The sequence below is a fragment of the Acanthochromis polyacanthus genome, chromosome 13, assembly GCF_021347895.1.
Source record: "Acanthochromis polyacanthus isolate Apoly-LR-REF ecotype Palm Island chromosome 13, KAUST_Apoly_ChrSc, whole genome shotgun sequence".
Lineage (NCBI taxonomy): Eukaryota > Metazoa > Chordata > Actinopteri > Pomacentridae > Acanthochromis > Acanthochromis polyacanthus.
In genome coordinates, this window is record NC_067125.1 from 13,014,469 (window position 1) to 13,036,021 (window position 21,553).

The window sequence follows — 21,553 nt, forward strand, 5'->3', positions numbered from 1 at the left end:
TCACTAAAAGCGTAAGGCAGTATAAAAACATGCAATATATTATTTTTGACCCTCACGTTGTCCTTACCAAAAAATGTTGTTGCCTTGTCTGAAAAAAGTCCAAAAATTCAGAAAGAATTTCCCCAAATTTATAAAAATTTGCAAAATCTTCAGGAAGAAGATTCCTGTAAAGTTTCCCTCAAAAGTTTTATATTTTTAAATAAAAAATCCCCAAATTTGACAGTGAAATTCACTGGATTTTGGTTGATTTTTTTCTGAATGTTCTTAAACATTTTTTTTAATTTGTTTTTTTCCACCAAAAAAACTGTTCAAAAAGTTCCTAAAAAATTTTGAAAATGTGGAAGTTTTCACTGTGAAAAAGATTTTTTTCCCCCACATTTTTAAAACTTTAAAACGGGTCAATTTGACCCGCAGGACGACAGGAGGGTTAAAGAGGTTTGTTTCATATTCCCACATTCGAGTTGTATGATAGAAATAGGAAACTCACCATGGGGGCTCCCTGGTGACCGATAACATCGGGTCGTGGTTTGAGGTTGTCGGGGTCCATGATGCAGGGGGAGGTGATATATAGAGGGACCACATAGAGTCCTAGTAACACACTGAGATACAGCAGCACAACCACCACTTGGAACACTGGAAGAATACAGATAATAATAGTTATTGTAATGTCACAGCTGTAATCCATGATGTAATTATGAATAGTTGGATTTTTTGGGGACTGTGGATATACAGTTTACAGTTAGATCAGAGGACCAGTACTACTCTTATAATGACGCTACACCCTGCAGGTTATTACCTCAGCACAGCAACTGGAAACAGATTAAAAAGCTAACTAGTTATTTCTAATGATGACAAAATCTGACATCCAGCATCTCCACAGGTCACTAATTAGCTCTATATGCACATCTCATTTGGGAACAAAACATATAGAAACTGCTACTTTGCCAGAGCTTACATGTCAAAATACATTTGGTTTAGACTGAAGCAGCAGCTGTTGCTATGAATGGTCGGCCATGTTTGCATCCACACAGTGTGGAGGACAACAGTACAATCAGGGGCCAAGGAGAAAACACTTTCCCCTGCATCTACCTCTGTGTAAGTGAGCGATCTCACACACACACACACACACACACACACACACACACACACACACACACACACACACACACACACACACACACACACACACACACACAACACACACACACACACACACACACACACACACACACACACACACACACACACACACACACACACACACACACACACACACACACACACACACACAGAGAGAGAGAGAATGTATTTGTTTCAAGGTCAGCTCCAGGGCGGGGTTGAGTAGCCAACTCCTGTTACACAGAGACTCACAGCATTCATCCACCCTCACACTCACATCCTCTTTTATATTCAGATGCTGCCCTGCTTTACAGAGATGCTAAAGCCAAGACCTTTCCACCCCATTAACAGTAGCCAACAACAGAATGTAAACTAAACATTCCTCTAAACAGTGTTAAAAATCTTGTGCAACCCAAATTCTAACCATTTTGTCCAATATGAGGACAGTCATAAAAAGAAAGTAAAAGTAAATAATTCCAGATTAAATAGGAAGTTTACTTTTGAAGAAACACAATACATTTACATGAGTGAATTAACAGTGAATAAGACAAGAATCTGGCTCCAACTTTACAGAGATGACACCGAGTCTCAGATCTGTTCAGGCCCATTCAGTTCTTTAAGCACCAACGGCAGTGACCGTTTAAGTACGCACTCAAAGCTGCTAATCCCCAGTAAGAGTCCTGGACAAAACAATTTGAAGTGTCCTGACTGGAAAACATCACATGAGGCCGCAGGAATGTTCGTTATCTTGGACACCCTGGGTGGAGGTCCTGGCCTCTGCCCACATAGTGTTAATCATTCACCGCTCCTCTTGTGTGTGTTTGTGTCAGATCGTTACATTAGGTAAGAATAACTTTTTTTCTGCATTGCAGGAGTAAACCTACATGTTTTTTCTGCACGGGCGACCTGTCCAGCCACGATCCAAGACAGCGCTGTGACGGCAGCAAGAGCCCCGATGTGCAGGAATGGACCTGTAGCCTGGACAGAGGAGAGGATGAATACAGGGCATAAAGACCAAATGAAGCACAGAGAGAAATGGACAGAAGGGAAAAAACAGATAGGGGGTTCAAGATAGAGCAAAGAAGAAGAGACACAAAAATAAAGAAGACAGAAAGGAACAGAATTACAGGCATTAACCAGGGTTAAGACACTGTAACACTATGCAGAGATAATAGCTGTAATTTGTAGAGCCATTCAATTTTAATGGCCTCAGTTTCAGTGGAAATGTACGTCCACTTCAATCACACATGCCTAGCGGTGCAATAATCTCACACGGAGACACTAATTATAAGCCTCTCACAACTCTTTGCATATCGTTCAGTTGTTAAATGTGGATTGAGTGTTGTACCGCCACAGAACAGTATAAACAATTTAAAATACTACATTTTGTTGTGACTAACAATGTTAAATATGGGAATACAATCCAAAACAAGTCATTACATGCAAGGAAATTATGAATCTAGTACATTATGCTTAGAAGGAAAACATCTACATACACTGAGAAGGATTTTGGTAAGCAGAAATCAGAACAAGCTCAAGCAGGATCTGAAAACTTTCATAGTCCTGAATAGACAAACAGTTCATTATCATATCCTTGTGAAGGAATACTGATTACAGCTAATTATTTTAAGTGCATGCAGCTTTATGGTCAGAGTCTTGGTTGTTCTGTGAGAACAACAAACTGCCTCCACCCTATTTATCACAACATTCAGTTTAGTCCTGAAACTTAACAACAGCAGTGATGTCAAGGCATCAAAACTGGCTTTGGGGTTTTCCGGCGTTTCAGTCTGCTGACCTGCAGGGAGATGGGAATCACATCCCACTCTTGACCCCATGTTTGATTGACAGATATCACCCCAACAATAGTGGTGAGCAAAGCAGCAGTCACTCCTATCTGTGTGGACAAAGAGGGAGAGAGACTGAAAATCAGACTGACTGTTATTTTGCATAGACACACACATGCACACACACAACCTACAGAATAACCCTGAGTAGCTGCGAGCTCTTCCACACCCAAACAGTGTTTGGTAACTGCATTCGGTTTGCTGATAACATTCCTTAAGAGGTCATTTACTGGACTTTCACAACTCTCCAGGGACAATTCGATACAAACTGTAAGTTCAGGACAAGTTCAGCTGATCAGCAGTGAATGAGAACACATGCAAACATCGAGCAAATAGATACAACACACACCTACACACATTACAACACGACAAGGACACACATGTAAAACTCAGCACCTTCTACGTCCCAGTTTTCACCAACCACACAAACAGTTGCTCAACCACTCATTTGGCACAGTACCTTATGGAGCCAGTGCAAATTCAACTGCTGCCCAAGTGCAATGTGACAAAGTGCTAAAACCTGAAACGAGAATAACACAGAGCACAACTTTTTAAAAAACAGATCTCAACTTGCTCAGAATCATCATGTAAGTGGGTGCTATGTCTGGCAACACATGCAAACACGTCACAATTTGCATCAACAGCGTTTTACGACGAGCACAACATGTTGAGCAGCTCCTGAGTGAGTATTTGAGTTGGAACTCACCATTAAAAATGCAATGTAGGTGAAGCCAGCAGCGGTGGTGGCGAGGATGGGAACAGTGCCATCACTCCACTCCCCAGAGCGGTTGTACAGGAACCTGCAGGAACAAGAGAGCTCATAACGTTCCTGTCAACAGTGCTCAGCTTCATTTCTTCATTACTGAAGGGTGTGTCTGTGTTTATTCATATACCTTGTTGACTAAAGCACTATTTGGCATTTTCTCTCATGCAAAACAAACCATGACTTACGAGCTTACAACTAAACAAAGAAGGACATTTTGGAAACAATAGCCTGCAAACACTGAAAAATGTTGTAGGACTAGTGAAAAGCAGCAGAATATGACCTTGCGAGTCCACAACATTGCCAGGTTGAAACGGATATAATGGAAAAAGAAAGGCGAAGACTGACGACATCCTGTAAGAGAATGGTGAACTGCTGCAGACTGCTGGCGCTTTAGATGTCTTTGACTTAAAGACAGATACAGATCAAATGCTCTCAAGCTTTGTGCTTTATTGTTGCAATAAAGCTACCACAGACACACCAAAGTGACCACAGACACTGTTGTCGGACTACAGGGAGACAAGAGATTATGTGATTGTTATTATTAATGGATGGTTAGAAAATTATTGACAACTGGGTTTTGTCTTATGGGACTCTTCAATAGATGAAACAGTAAGAGGAAACAACAACAAATATACCCCTGAATTTATCGGTTGTTTTTATTGCAAATAGATGCAGCCAGACAGATATGTATACACACACACATATAAATATCTTCATGTCGCTCTGAGCTATTATCCTCAATCAAGTGACACTAGTATCAATAGGTCCACAGCTGCAGAGAAAGGAGAAAGTGTATGAATGCAAGTGTATGTGCGTTTTGACACGACAGCTAGGGCCTAGCATTAATTACATTCAAAGCCTTATCAGTGATTCCAGTGGCACAGAGCCACAGCAGGCTCACTTAGTGCCGATCGCTCCTCGCCCTTTGTGAATACATTTATGGTGCAGATGGATCGGGACACTCCCTGCTGCTAAATCACTGGAACACATAAGGGCAGGGATGTCATCGATGTGATTACATGTGGAACCCCAACAAAAAGCAGGAAGAAAAGCAGGAAATTTGCTATTAAAAATGAATGGTGAATGTGTGTCCATCAAAGCTGACATGAACTGAGATAAAAGCAACGGCTGATGAATCTGGACTGAGTGTCTCTTTGGGAAAAGATGATGGCAAATCTACGCTGAGCAAAATACATGAAGAAAAAAAATCTACAAAGGTAAAGCAAACCTTAGGCCAAAGAGAGAAAAGAGGGGAATATTGAGGAACTACACTGGGAGAGGAATGTGAAAGGAGGTAATGGACACAAAGCACGATAATAAGAGGAAAGGTGAAATTGCAGAGGTCCCTGAGAGCAGGAGAAGAGGGGGAGGGGAAAGGGAGATGGAGAGAAAGATCAGAGCTTTGACAAAATGGGACAGAGAAGGAATCATTCTGTAGTATGATGTGTTCAAGAGCATGCTGCAATATAAATGATCTAAAATTTCAAACAAGATCCAATTTTAAACATCAATAGGTTGTGAATTTATCATAATAAAAAAACAATTTGGGGACAGAATGTCTTAGGATGGTGTTGAGATGCTAAAACTGATGTTTTAAACGGTGTCTAATTGAATTCAAGTGTCTAAAGTCAAACTTCTGCAGCATTTTCATATGAAATCCTGAGATTCTGTGTGATTTTCAATGATTCTATGCAGTTTTACTTTAAAACACAGCTGAAACCAATTAATTCCCCCACTATGATTCACTAAATCATATTTTTAGTAGCTTGCAGTGTTTTCATTATGCTCTGTGATGTGGTGTAATTAAGTAGCTGTTGAAAACCTGTGTTTGGTTTGCATACATGTCACATAAACTTGTATGAGGTCAAGCAAATGTGGCACGGGGCTGAACGATGAACAGACAGGAAATGTTGGGCGAGCCATCCGTTACATAATGCCGTAATCTGTGGAGGGCTGGGTGGTCTCTGCTCAGATTACGGCGGAGAACAGATTAAACTGATGATTTAGGAAATCGACAAGCAAACAAGTATGGGTGGAATGCATTCACACTCAAAACCATATGCAGGGATTTATCTTGTTTGACCTGACAGCACAACGGGAGAATCAGGCTTGCTGTGTACTCACCAGTTGAACTCATTGTAGTCGTTATGTGCCTCCCACCAGAAGTAGAACCAGACCAGCAGCAGACAGAAGGTAAAGAGGAGGATGAGGGACCACAGCAGCTCCCACTGCACACAATACATACAAATACAATTAATCATTTCTGTGGCTCTGCTTTATTAAATTAGAATTGAAAAAAAGAAGCACAACTTGAACAACAATGAATGCTGCCAAAACAATGAGAACAAATTGAATTCTACGACTATATTAATACAAAATCCCACCACGGACATTTATTGAACTGACGAGCATAACTTCAAACTAGACGAGCCCCCAGTAGAGGGCAGAACCACGCCCATGCATGATGCTCTGTATCAATTTTGAACATCCTACGTATATCCCTTCCTACTTGATCTGCTGACTTCTAACTCCACAACTGAGCAGGGGACCTTAGACTGATCTTCAGTGCCAAGTTTGATTATCCTGACTTCAGCACTTGCAGAGATATCTGACCGGACATACCCACATACATACTTACCCAGCCAGATACCGAAGCGAATGCAGTAACCCTGCTGACGTACGTCAGGCGTGGTTAATTAACCACAACACCTTCAAAGACCAGCAGAGTTCATTGCAAGTTAACTTTTTACAGACTTACCGAAGCCGAGCATATGCTGCCAACCTGGCTGCTGACCTTTGCAAAGAGTATTCCCTTATACTCTTTGCTCATTATCGAGGAATGACTTTAATAACTTCACATGCAAGCTGACTGATTACTGTCCTCATCACTCGTGCACTCCTGTGCCTTGGCAAATATTAAATGGGCAACATCTTCAGATACAGACAGACAGAAGCACACCCCAAGGCCATACTCAGGAGGATATGGACGATATATTTTTCTCTACATACTTTAAATACATCTAGTTATACTGTGACGCAGACAAGAACCTTCGGACCTTTTCATAAAGCAGAGAAAATTGTTCATCATTTCAAGAAAAGCCGTTGCCCTGGAGAAATAAGCATCTGCCATGTTGGCTGACTTATGTATGCTGACAGCTCTTAGATAGCACATTAAGTGTTGATGAAATAAAGCTTCTAGTAGGTTAAAAAGTAACAGGAGTCTAAACATCAGACACCAGCGAACACACAGAGCATTATTGTTTGGGGAAAATCACACACTTTTTGATCGCATTGTTCGATTATAAATGCTAGTTAGGTTGGCTCAGTGACATTAACTCCATGTGTAATCTGGACAAAATGCACATTTCCTTAGAACATCTTGTCTTTGAGCTAGGCCTCCATAATTATTGGCACCCCTGGTTAAGATGTGTTGAAAACCTTAAAATAAATTGAATTTTTATTGCAGAAGCATACTCTCACACTAATAATTGTTGAAAAATGTATTATAGGAGAAGATTAGGTGCTGTTTCGTTGGCAAAAGAGGGTCGTACAAAGTATTAACATCAGGGGTGCTAATAATTGTGGCATATATAATAATTGTGACACACGATTTGATGTAAAATAATTTTTTCTTAATGTGTGATTTTTTATCCCAATGAATGAATGCACTTGAATTAAAGGTTGGATTTTCCTCTTTTTTTTCCATTGTGGTCCTATATTATTTAGAAAAAAAATGAATTTATTAGAAGCTAAAGAACACATCTTAACCAGGGGTGCCAGTAATTATGGAGGGCGCGGTATGTGTGCATACATCTGCATAGATAATAAAGAAGCACTTGCATTACATTGATGCATATACATTTTTATTTCGTAACAATTAAGTATTTGATTAGCTGCTAAGAATTTTTGCTAAGTGATTGAGAAAACAAACATTCACTGGCTAAATCTTCTCATTTGGAAAGATTTGCTGCCCTTTCTTTTCTATATAATTGCTAACTGAGTAACTCTTGGTGCTGGACTAGTGGTCAGACAAAACGAGGCATTTAAAGATGCCATTTGAGCTCCCAGGAAATAAATGGCAGATATGGAAAGGAAAAATCCCAAGACTAATTTATCATCATTAGCTGCCCCAGAATGCTTACAAAACATGGACTGTAGCATGGAGACAAAGTCACTTGGTTAAGCAACCTAAGCACATCGGCTTGACCGCGCTGTCGGTGCCAAGGATCCGATCATTATCGCCTCGACCAGCTGATGTGACACCCAGGTAAGACAGTCTGCCTGACCTGCTTAAATCTGCTCTCATTCTCAATGCGTTTGGTTCTCTGACAGCATTTAAAAGCCCCCAGAATGTTATATATGAACCTATGAATCAAAATCTGTCAGAAATAATTTTAAACACAGCAGTATTTAAAGGTCATGTTTTGACCTCGAGCCAGTTTGAAGAGCTTTCCCACATTTCAACATTCAGACCAGGGTCAGACTTAATATGGAAATCATGATAAAATAACAGCATATTATTTAATTTCTGGGCTTAGGTTTAGGCCATGTTGGTGATCAGTTGTACAAAAAAGGGAAACAAGCCTGGGGGAATGCTGCTTCAACCCCTTTTTATATTTGGACATGGCTTCAGAAGTACAAGTGCAAGAAAAAACTTAATTATGTAAGAAGGTCATCTTACATCAGATAATACGGGTACATCCACATAATTCTGGCTGCACATACCTGTCTTCATAGCAAGAAAATCACTCTAAAAAAACAAAATGTAGTCTTTGTAGAAAACCTCTTATTGATAGTATTTTCTAAAAGCAGAAACGAATGCTTTTTTGGCGTTTTTGTCTCACTACAACAAAATTTTTTCCTGCACACTCTTTTTCTAATATTCAGATATGTCTTAGGACAAAGATCACAGCAAATGCTGGTTACAAAAAGGTTACCGCGATCTCTGTGGGAGACAGAGCTGTATGTGTGACAGGTCCACGGATAAGAAAGCACTGACCCTGGTTCCCATGGTCCTTAATGACTACCTGGAAACACCTGGGAGAGCCGACCTTGCTCCTGAGAGGAGACATTGTTCAGCCCCCCTCACCCTCACCCCTCCACCTCATCCGTTCCTCTGGGTAATGATGGGTAATGATAGACGCAACCTGAGATGACACATTCAATAAATCAACTACACTGAGATCTTTGCTGTTTACTGCCACTGTTATATTGTCTTCAATGTAACAACTAGTGAAGTGTTCAATCCTGGACAAATCAAAATCACTTTGCCTGCTCTGACCAATTTAAACAGGCTGAACATGACTCGGAGAGAAAATCTTGAGTTTCAATCACGATATTGTCCATAAAGCACAGTCTACTACACCATCTCTTTAATAAATTGATATGTTGGATGTTTCAGTTAAGGTGCTGCAGTTCTTGGCTTGCAGACTCCATATATATATATTTAGTACCCACACACAGCTAAGTCAGCACAAAAAATGTGACTATTATACATTTTCTTCGGTTGTGAAGATTACTGTATGGCTCTCATTACTCAGTTTTGTAGCTTCTTGTTAGGTCTGATATTCTCTCTTCCTGTTTCCCAGCTCACTCAGCAGCAGAGTTGTCCATCCTGATATGACTTGGCCTGCCTTTCTGACACCACATTACCATTCTGCATGGCTGGCATTTTATTCGGGCACAAATCCCCGTAGCACACGCTGAAAACGGCACATGAGAACACCACAGGCTCTGGGTGTTTGTGTGGCAGTGCATGCCAGCAGTCATCCGTGCCTCATTCTGATAATGCTTTTGACAACCTGTTAGGTTTGACACTTCAAGAAATCACAGAAGGCCAAGTTCTCTTTAAGAAGGACTAAAGCTATTGAATTATCTTTCAAATCTAACTGTGCCCTAGTGCTATGTAAGTAATTAAGTGACTCAAAAATATTGAAATAATTAAAGCATTTATATATACTCTGAGTGATGTGGTTCAGATGGCTACAATGGTTAAGATAAATGTGTTTTATAAACATGGAACAAATTGGCTTGAAACACTGAGAAGACTGAAAGTAATGGAACAAACTCCACTGCTAAATATAGAGGGATCAAATGAATCACAGCAATATCTGCAGCATGTAAACACCAAAACCTAAAAAGGACACATTCCAGAAAATCTTCCACTTGCACTTTGCTCACTGAGCTGTCCAAGTAGCAGTGGCAAATGCTATAAACAATTCCTACCTATGAACACAAATCTATTGTCCCCACTAAGGATTTACACCTCTTCAATCACTATCAGCTCAAATAGTGTTTATCATTTATCACTGCACCACTTTTATTTTCAATCAAACTCTAAAAAGGGGCTGCTAAAGAAAAAATAAACTGCTAAAAACAGCATGAAACTAATATATCATTGCTGACTCGCCAAAGCATCGCAGGAAAGGCAGGTATGGAGAGAGAAAGTAGAAAATTTTGGCCTGTTTTCAGGAACAGTTTATGACCGTGAAAACACAGTTGTGGTAAATTAAAAGGTCCATCTATAGTCACTTCACAGGGACTATGAGCCTCCACAGAACAGGACAACAGTGCAGCATTTTAATAAAAGTCTATTTGAGTCTACCTTTTTCCTTCCTCTGACATTTTGCCCAAGTTTTTCATTTGTCCTAGATTGCTCACAGCAAGTGGATTACAGCTAAAGCATGAAATGATATATTTATTAAAAAAGGCTTATTGGATTGTTCCTGTGTTTCTGCAGCAATGTCATTATGAAGTTTAAGGTCTAGGAACAACTCAAAATGTCAGCGCCACATTACTGTCTTCTCTCTTTTTCAAATTCTATCATAGACAGCATTTGTGCTTAGTTGCTTTCTACATGCAAAAGATAAGTGTTAAATAGTAAGCGACTTCTAAATTAACCCCTTTCTTAGATATGCTGACATTTTTATGTGGTCCTTTGGGATAAACACCATCAATCTAGTTCCCAAGCAGAATAAAACTACAAACTATGAGGCATGTACAGAACATTGTCATTCCAAGGACACAGTTGAATTAAGTCATCAATCAGTAATGTTGATTTTAAAATGGTTACAGATGTTCTCTGATATTCATTTGTGCCACATCTCCCTGTGAGTGCAGCTGCTTACTGCCAGTATGACTGAATCTGCTCTCTTCCCAGCCCAAGAATGCTTCAACGTGTCAAGCTAGATCAATCTGCACAAGATCGCTTTTGATTCGTGCTCAGCAGCTACTCTCCAACACAAAACATGCTTCCATGAACAAAACACAAATACAGCATGGTGCACCTCATTTCAGCAAAGCAAAGGGCAATGCTGCCCACTTTGATTTGCATCTGATTTGTAAGTCGAATTTTGACCAAATATGACACCAGGCTGTACTGTTCCTCGAGAAAAGATAAAGAAAATTAACACATTAACATGTTGAAACAAGTAATTCTGCAGATTCAAAAGTCAGCTTGTGTTGTTGGCTCAATACATGCACATTTTGTCAAGCTGTGAAACTTATAAAAGCAACTAAAGCATTCTCGTCTTCTGTGCTATGCTCCAACCCTCTGTACAACAGTACACAGAGAAAGAACACAGACCACCAGCCTATAAATCACACAGGCAGGCATGTGGATTAACAGTGTAATAACAAGAGTGCACATTTGTACTGGAGCATTCTTTTGTCAAAGTACAGCATGAACTAACATCGACTGAACCGTCCTTGTATCACGTACAGCATGTCACCATGTACAGTGTCAACACTTCTTCACATAATACAATGCGGCAACTTTCTGAACACCTTTTGTGTTCTGCTGACTGTGAGACAGGTGGACAGATAGATACACAGAAAAAAAGAGACCGCAAACACCCAGTCTATGCAGGTTACCGTACATATTGATGGGTTACTGAATGCAGTATCTATATATCAACCGATATTTGATATCACAGATATACCAGAAGTCCAATATGAACATTTTCTTTCACAGAACATAATACAGAAAAATATGCTTGATGTCATTTAGACTCTGTGTGGACACATTTTGTCCAGCAAAACAGCTCCAACTCGATTGTTTGCAGTACAATCTGCAAAACATGTAGCAGTGTATGTATCATAGCTGAGCAGCCGAACAGTCAAGCTTTGTCTTCATGGTAAATTGGTGAGTTATTTCTGATAAGCTCATTTCAGTGCACACCCCTGCTTACTAGACAACGGGAAACTAAATGATGACTTCAAATGAGTAGAACAGCTTGACTCAGAGTCTAACATCCCAATATAGTGGCATGCTCCTGGATTTCAATTGGCTGCCAAAAATGAATACAGGCAGCAGTAAAATAAAATGCTTCAACTGTCCTGTGCTCCTCTTTCTCCGAGGCATAACCTTGCATGCCTCTATCTACGGAGGACTTAACACCTCAGTCACTTCACATTCCTGAGCATATCCCGATAAGTCCCTGGCATTTCACACAAGCCGTGCTGCATCGCTTTATGATTCAGCTGTACCTCCAGAGCAATGCACACAATGTGAAAATACCTGCAAATAAAATGGTTATCCCAAAAAAAGGAAAAATAGGACAAATGCCCTTTTCCTACTGAACTGTAACTATTGTATCAAAAGTTTTCAAACCAGGCTGCACTAAAATTAATACGTAGATCTGAACAGTCATAACAGGAAAGTATGATACATTCCAGCCAACAATGGGCCAACATGGCTAGCTGACTCTGCATTACATCTGTCTTTTAAAAATTCCAGCTGTGAGAGGATCACATTTGTGTTCCATGTTTGTGGTTGTCGTTTACCGCTCATGCAAGATCAACAATGTGGCTCTAAGACTGAACTCAGGATCAGACTTCCATAAACACAGTTCCCAGCCAGTCAGGAGGTCCACAAACTTCACGTCACTAAATTTTGTTCTATACATTTCACATTGTGTGTATTTGAGGCATTTTCTGTATGCATGGGATTACTTGTTTAAGGTAAACCATGAACTGTGGCACAAGTAACTACCTGTACGCCCACATACAAGAAAGTAACTTAGGGACCTTCTATGTAATTACAGCAGATACAGTACATATATTGACGGATGAATTTTTTTCAGATTCAACAGTTTCTTTCCGTCTCTTAGGGACAGCTGTTTTGACGTCACTGCGGTGTGTTAAATTTACAAAGCGACCATCTGCGCTACTGATACAAATTAAAATGACTGCAATAAAACTAGAAGCTCTTGCGTAAAGTTTCAAATGAACGACTCGTATTATTGGGGGATATTGCAACACTGGGTTTCCATGCACTGATGTCACAGTGAAGCTAAATATAAACCCCTCACCCTTCACAGGCTTGTTTTTCATCTGGAACATGATACGCAATAGAAAAATAAAGGTAGCAAAGCAGACAGATCCTCTGGCAGATCAACAACACGTGCCACAACTACACTGCAAGACAATAGAATACAATCCACATTATCAAAAAACTGCTATTTATTCTAACTGATCTATAATAAGAGTGCTTTCTGATGCTTTATTATGAGAATACAGCAGAAACTGTGTTCACAATTTCCTAAAGTCAAAGCTTGCCTCTTCAAACTGAGCTTTATGTGTTGTGCTTGCAGAGTCATCTAGCTGGGTGCCCACTTCTAGGGAGAGCGGTCACAGTGCTAAATCATCTCCATTTATAGACAACATGTCCACCTGTGGAATGATTACTTCTCTTTTCAGCTTGGTACAAATGAACAATTCTTGACAGTAAATCATCTGAGATAATTTTTTCCACATCAGCAAATGCTTCTTATCAAGAGCAAACTCAAAAGGCTCTAATCCACACCTTAAATCTTGTGTCACTGGCTGGAATCCAGGTTTGCCAGCTTTTCTTGCTATCATTAGTTTATGGACTCTCACACTTTTGCTGACCCAAACTGCATATTTGTGAATGCTATATTTGTGTTAATGATTCCAAAAGATGCACTTTTTCTTTCCACTGCACATAGCAGCTACTTTCCAAGCTGAACTCCACATGATTAAGTATGGCCACTTCCTACATTGAAAAGATCACATTCTAAGTCTCATCAATGAGTCACTGCACATCGGATGTACTCAAGTTCATGACCTTTAAGTCTGACAGCTAGAAGAAAATGAACAGGCTAGCATGTGATTAGCCACACAAAGTCCTGACCAAAAAAAAAATACAGCTGTGAAATGTTAATGTCTGAGAAACTGACGATGATACAGAAAAGAAAGAGAGGATCTTGTACATCAAAATGAAAAAAACAGACTATTTTACAGTCACCATCTCAACAACTACTGTCTGGCGTTAATTCTGCTCATCTGGTTTCCTCATCTCTTGCAATCTTAACTGTTGCTACACAAAACAAAGGAAAAAAACCACGTGCAGTTTTATGGAGTCACTATTAAGCCTGAAAAAAGTGACTGCTAGTTCTCCTTCTTGTCCAGTATTTCACAGACCGGGGCTAATGAAGACCACGAGATCACCGACAAATTAAGGCAGAGCAGCTTTGCTTCTATTTTTGAAGCCTTTGTGTGACTGAATGGTAAAGACTGGCTAAATGGAAATACTTTCAATTATTACTGAGAGGCCAGATCAGCTTGCACTGCATGACGTGGGCTGTCTTCCAACAAAGCACCTTGAACACAGACTTCTCTAAGGCCGTCAGTCAACCTGAACGACTCATTACTGTGAACAAAGATGAAAAAGGAGAGAAATTGCATGATTCACTTGTGGATTATGAATGACCCTACAGTTGTTTCAACATGAGATTCTGAGTTCTCACGCTTCTGTGATTCGCACAGGTCCTGTTACATGTACCTGATACCTGTCCTTGATTGGTCACAGTTTGTTTACTGGGATGGTTACAGATGCAGTCTTCTATGATGTCACCTCAGCCAAAGTTAAGAAGCATTCTCAATGGAAATGACAGCTCTCTGCTTCTGGCACAGTCACATAAACAGAAACAAACAGCAAATTGCATAGCTCTACTCCTCCGCTCGTCATAATTACTTACAGCATTAAGACAAAGCGGCACTCTAAGCCCTTTTTATTTATATATTTGTAAAAAATAAATACTATACAAGAAATCACTGAATCTGTTGTAATTTCTGTCCGCTTATGATGGAAAACAAAAAACAAAAGGATGTTATGGGGAGGGAAAATCTTATTGAATCAGCTAAGTGGAAATGGATGGCAGCTTGTTTGTGCCTCACTGCGAGCTTCTTGCACAGGAGTCAAGACAAGTGGTGTCCAACACCACCCGGCCAAAACAAAGGATGAGCAAAGAATGCTGAATCTGCACTATTCTATCAGTGGGCCTAAAAGAAAACCACTTGCAAGAGGAAACAGAGCTACATGGTGTCCAGTTTCATGCAAACAGAAGAAGAAGAAAATCAATATATCTGTATTTAGTTGAGCTATGTGTCTTATATGAAGAGCGTATGAAAAAAAAAACGGTTCCCATCTACCTGTGCTATTTGTGTCTGTTAGTCTAACACAGTGTAGCTTTAATGTAGGCCATATGCTTTCCTCAGGGGATCTATGTGTGTGCTTAGTGACACAACTATTGTCTGTGTCCTGGGTTTCTGCTGGTCTACAGTATGGTATGTGGGCATAAATAAATAATCCAACCCAGTGATTGAGTGCACACAGGGGTTTGTGCTGTGTGTTTGACTTTGTTGCAGCAACATAGCCTGTGTGTCCTTCCTAAATAGCAGAGAGAAAGGGAAAGGTCAGGACAAATGGATCATCTTGTGTAGGCTGTAATACTTATCCTGGCATGCGGCTAATACTAGGGAAAAAAAGCAATTTTCAGGAGCCAAGGCTCAAATGTTTCAAAACAAATCCAGGAAAAGATTTCAAGAATGTTACTGGACATTTATATTCTTTAAAATGATCCAGATGCCAAAGTATTGTAAATATGAAACCCCCACTACCTTTTATTATAACTTTGCTCCAAAATGTTTTCAGATGTGACCCCTTTACAGAAAATGTGCAGATTTTCCAAACCTTCACTGCCAGATTCAACTTGACACAAACAATTTAACAGGTAACATTTCTTATAAGAGCTTATGAAACTAATTAAAAATGGACAGAATGTTGGAGATGACAGACAAGCGGAAAACAATGAAGTATTGTAATGTCAAATGAGCCTCTCTGTGAAAAGCTCAAGGTTACTGAATGGGGGATAAGCCAGCAAGGACATATTTGTTGAGAGATAATTGTTCTTTCTAAATGAATGCTGAGAGACAAACATCTGAGCCGGGCATCTAGAGGCCGTGGTGGAGATATAAAAGCACACTGGTTTTAAAAGGGATTTATATGTTTTTTTGGCAGCAGTGTAATCAGTAACAGTGTACTTCTGGTAAAAAATAAAAATAAAAATCACACTTCCTACACAGTAATCTTGTTATTCAGAGCTGTGAAAAGATTTCCATTCATGTCACAGTTACAATAATTGCTTGTGAACTTAACAACCAAATATCAGGGGAAGAAATGCCACATTTTATTCAACAGATGCTTCTGTTAAAAATGTTGGTGGCAGGTGGTTGTAAGAAGTTCAAAAAAAAAAAGACACAAAAGGGAAACTGTAATCTTTGATGAAAATTAGATAGATAGAAATTGAGGCTTTTCAAAAGGAGAAGTATTAAAAAGCTAAGAATTGTCAGCAATCTGTATTGATCTCACTCGGGACAGCTGTGCAGCTATTGGGGAAAATGACCTTAGGAAAAAAGAAATTACAAGCAGAATGAGATGATCAGGTCTCATTCATTTCCAACCTGATGTGAGCACATGTTCACATATGAGCTTGTGCAGAGCTTGTAATTATCTTGTGAGATAATCGGTGACAGCAGGGAGAGCTTCGACTCCATTTCCTACTGCTTTTCTAACCATTGTTGTTTAGACAATTCTACGTAGCAAGGCATCAAACCATCTAAAAGGTTTTCATGACAGAGGAAAGGCTACGTAAAGCCCGAGTAAATCTGTAAGGCGTGAAAGAATCTGACCAGTAATGCTGCAAGGTCAGTCAAATGTCAGTCTTTGTGCTTTAACAGATTGGTTGCTGAAAACACATGAAAGCTCTGCATTACTTAGAGACCATTATATACAGAATTGTGCAAATGTGTATAAGAAAAGTGAGGATACCATGAAATGAGTAGTTTTTATGTGTGTTAACCTCACACAAGGGGGAGTAAAGACTGAAGCAAACTAGATCAAATTAATACTTGCTGCAACTACACTTTGCCTTTAGAACAACACTAATTCTCTGAGGTACACTAGGAGAACTTGAAACAGTTCTTCTGTGGATTTAGTCCTTCCACAGTACAGAACATGTACTGCATCTTGTACTGTTTATAATATGCCACACCCTGTCAGACATTAGTGCTCAGTAAAACAGCAAATGGTTACTCACTGACAGCAACATGTACAGTCATTCTAACTGCTATTGCAAACTTCAATCCAACTCTCACCTTGGTGGTGTCATCATGGGAACGTTGATAGCGTTTCCATCGGCAACCGTAGATCCCAGTGATACATGACAAACACAGCTGGCGCTCATAGACCTGGAGGGGTTGGTGTTTCACCATGCTCCTTCAGTCAGTCCTGCTTCCAGAGCTCTAACATCCCACTGGCTACAGAGTATCCTGTAAGAAAACACAAAGAACATAAATGTTGAAGCAAACAACACAGCTACAGATTGTCGAGACCACAAAGACCGCATTGAACAACACATGGAACAAATAGCCACTGAGGTAACATGTCTGGCACTTTGATAGAAAGCACATGCTGGGTTGAAAAGCAACATGTTTCGGATAAATGGCCCAGGCTCAAATTAAGACCTTGTTTCTGAGCCCCTGTTTCCAATGACAACTGAGACTGCTAGGGGCTTTCACCAATATGATCAAGGGGAGAAAAAAAAGGAAAATGAAACTGAAAAGAGCTCAGTGAAGTGATCATGTATTGAACATCACATTAAATTATGGTGACCAAGAATATATCACCCAACCACTGCATGTCTGGGCCAAAATGCAGCAAGCAGAGCCCGTTGTTTTACTTTATATCAGGCGCAGGAAAGACCACGCAAAAATAATGTACCAGTGACATTTTAGCAAAGCCTTTTGACTTATAGTATAAAGTCTATGAAAGCAGTACATCTTTAATGGTCAGAATTGATTTATTTGAATAATTTATTGTTGCGTTATTGAAACTGGTATCAAGAATCAAGGCAATTCTATGGTATCGGTACCGACCACCAAGTTTCTGGTATTGTGAGATCCCTAGTGTGAGCAGCAGAGCACCATTATACTTCAGAGCAAAACCCAGCATCCCTTTCACACCTAAAGCTGTGTTAGTGAACAAGGAACCTGCAGTGGTGTGCACGAATAGTCAGTTATAACTCAGTCCTCCAACTGAGCTGTTGCTGATTCAGCACTGAGACTCTGCAATCAGCTAGAATAATAATAATGATATTACAGCAGTGCTGACTGTTATCACAAGTTTACCTCACTCTCCAGGGACATGATGGAGCCTGTTGTGCTGCAGCTGCAAACACACACATCAGTTAAATCTGAGGTTGAAAGTGCAACTTGATGTAATCAAAGCATAAATGATACATAATTAATGGAAGGGTGAACAGTCTGTGCTGATAAGTGTCAAACAAGCATGATTAAAAGTGTACACAGACACGAACATGTCTCCCTGGAGCATTTCAACTGCTTATACTTCACTTTACTTGCAGCCTTGCAAAAACAGCTAGAGAGCAGATTAGTTGCATCTGATGTTTCAGAGCATTTCTGCATGTTAACTGCACTCTTCCTGCTCTAATCAGGCTGTCTCAGGCTCTGGACAGCTGCTCATTAGCATCTGCAGCAAGGACCATGTTTCCTGTTATTAGCTAAACTGCTCTGGTGAGGGTGGGCCTGACCCGAGGGTGTAATGAATCCGTCTCACCATAGCAGGACCACAGAGTTCTGAGATTTGTTCCCAAAACACATTATACATGTCAGAAAATAGCTCTAAAAACATTTATGAGCTGCATAGTACAGAGTTGTAGGGTTAGACCATTACATTTTTTTTCAGAATTTTTGAGTTTAGGTTTTTTTGGCTGCCCCTCCCCCTAACACTGACATGTTATAAAAACTTGAATACATTGGGATCAGTGGTTCTCCTGCATCATCACTGCAACTACTACAGCCTGCGGTTTTCCATTTTGCTAGAATAAGCTAGAACTCTATTACCTACAAGATACAGAACACCATGGTCTACGAATTTAAATTTCCCCAAAAAAGATGGGATGGAATGATTTTTTGTCCAGAGCTACATATATAGAGCTGAGTAGCACCATCTACAGTTACATTTGTAGTGACCATATTACACCAGATAGTTATAAACTTTCATTTTCGAAAACTGGGATTCATGGTTAACTGACTCCTGGTGAATACAGCAGAATCGTGTTCCTGGTTTCATCTACCTGTACTGCAGATATCTTGTTACTTCATCTACAGTGCATGGCCACCACTAAGTGCAAGTTGTCTTGTGTGCTTATTACAGTTAGTAACTACTTAGTTCATTTTAGTAATACTTAGATTACAGTTGGTTTGTTACAGTGTGTTGCTTAAGAAACAGACAGAAACAGAAATGTTCTGTATCAACAGTGCACATTTGTGATTTTACATCCAACTTGTTTGATTCATTTAAAATGAACTCTGGTCTGTTTTGCACAGTTAGTATAACTTGGGTTTGTGTGGAAGCTGCCAATCAAAACCTCCACAAAATCTCTCCAGCATTTTAAACCAGAGAAGACTGCTTATCCTAATATCTGACATCATACTCAATGAGATTTTTATTGTCATTCAAATCTGACTGGGAGGTTGACAACATTCTCTTTGTTTTCTGTGATGTGATAAATTGGGAGCAAAGTACTAATTTGTTGACACATGTACAGCATCATGTATAGTAGCTGAACCTATAAATCTTTTGTATCACTTTAAAGAGAGATGCAACCAAAGACACAATATATTACTAACAAGCCTAAAATCTAAAGAAGAAAATATAGCTAAAAAAAATTTACTCCTAAAGGACTGATTTTAAAAAGACAAATGAACTTCAACTGTCCTCAGTTACACAGTAAAATTTCACATCTAAAAACATTTTCTCAAAGACAGACTGAAAAATTAGAACCATTTTGTGACTGCCAGTGACATAGTTTGGACTCCATCAGATCGTCAATGGGAAAACATCAAAGTTGTTGCTGTTTAATTTAAGATTACATACTATCTGGAGGTCTCCACTAGTCAAATATTTTCAGTACAGCGAGTAAATACACTGTTTGTACTGCGTGGCAACAATGTGCTTTATCCACCGAGAGATACAAGATCAGCTCTGACAAACAAAACCAGGCATAGACCAGCATGAATACACAGACTCACTTTATTATGGCCTATCGCTGGCCAAACACGCTATGCACAGGTGTGTTCACCAATTACCTTATATTGCGCTAATATATTGCCAACCATCAAGCTGTTATACTGCTGCCTTGACATAGCAATCTGAAGGATTTAGACTTTGATCAGATCGAGAGCTGCAGCCATCTGACTCTCTGCTATTTCTTCTGAATAAATCATGTCCGTCGAGTTGATTGAGATCACAGCCATGTAAGGACAAGATTTTGAGTCTGCTTAACGGAAAACCCTTCAAATTTGCCAAAAAAAGACTTACAGTACAGAATAATCATCTAGGGGCAGCAACAGGGGAACACTTCCACTGGTTTGACAGGTTTGTTCGTGACAAAAAAAAAGAAACAATTCTGGGAATTCTCATGGAATTCGCTGTGGATGGTGACAATATATTTTCCAGGGAATGACAGACATGTTTAACAGGTGCATCATTTGCTTATTTTTATCTCCTTTAACATTCTTGAAACGCATGCTGTTATGTAAGTTTATCCATTTACAAGTTTATGGTTGTTTTATATCCAAAGAGCAGATTGTGTTTTCAGTATGTCCTTATGCGTGTGTGTGTTAAAGAAGACCAAGTGTGTAGTACTTTGTCACAAATTGGTTTCAGTTCAACTGGAATGACAAACTACAATATGCAAACAATGCAACCGGTTGCATTCCTGCCCACTCCATAGTGATAGGTTTCGTTTTTGCCATTTCAGTCGTAGGTTTTCTTCATCCACCACAATTATGGATTGTATCTTTGTCTTGCAATGCAAAAATCTCAAATTCAAGTAATATCAAAACTCTTTGCATTTTTTCATTTAGCATGGTGGCAGTAAATATAATGAGCTGAGCACTGAAAATAAAATAATAAAAATCTCACTGACAGAGATTAAAAATGAGATTTTTATTTTAAATTCTGTCTTGCACAATAAACATGCAAATGCCTGATGAAATTTCAGTTGAATGAAATTCTTCTATATTACATAAGATTGGCAGGCCTCAACTTTAATAGCAACTGAGAATGATCAACTCTCTCCTACCATGAACTAAAGCCAAATTTGGATATATGTCTGGGCATGCCGACCAAGCCTATAAGACAGAAAAACAATTGCACGGCTGACACAGCAGAGTTTAGTCTTCGTCGTGGCAAAGTAAAAACTCCTTTCAGCACTGTAATGCTGCCACTTTGTTGACAAATTATAACCTGTATGCACAGAAATGCCTTTGTGTTGTTACAGCAGCATGTGGTTTTATGTTGCAACTTGTTTATCTCCAAAAGCTTCCATTCATGCCAGCAATACAGCCACTTGTATCTTCAAAGTCAAAAATATCACATAAATCACTGTTGCTTCAGTTGAGCAGAACATCAAACGGCCCTTTAATTCCACATATT

At 39.5% G+C, this 21,553-nt stretch overlaps 1 protein-coding gene across 1 annotated transcript in view; it reads right to left on the minus strand.

Annotated features, from left to right (window-relative positions):
• Window positions 1-21,553, minus strand: part of gdpd5b (glycerophosphodiester phosphodiesterase domain containing 5b) — a 47,260-nt gene that overhangs the window by 10,912 nt on the left and 14,795 nt on the right. Inside the window, 7 exon segments of the mRNA XM_022199685.2 lie at window positions 488-633; window positions 2,004-2,097; window positions 2,915-3,013; window positions 3,424-3,483; window positions 3,670-3,763; window positions 5,854-5,957; window positions 17,188-17,361. Of these exon segments, the coding sequence (XP_022055377.2) occupies window positions 488-633; window positions 2,004-2,097; window positions 2,915-3,013; window positions 3,424-3,483; window positions 3,670-3,763; window positions 5,854-5,957; window positions 17,188-17,304 (714 nt within the window). The 5' untranslated portion in view covers window positions 17,305-17,361.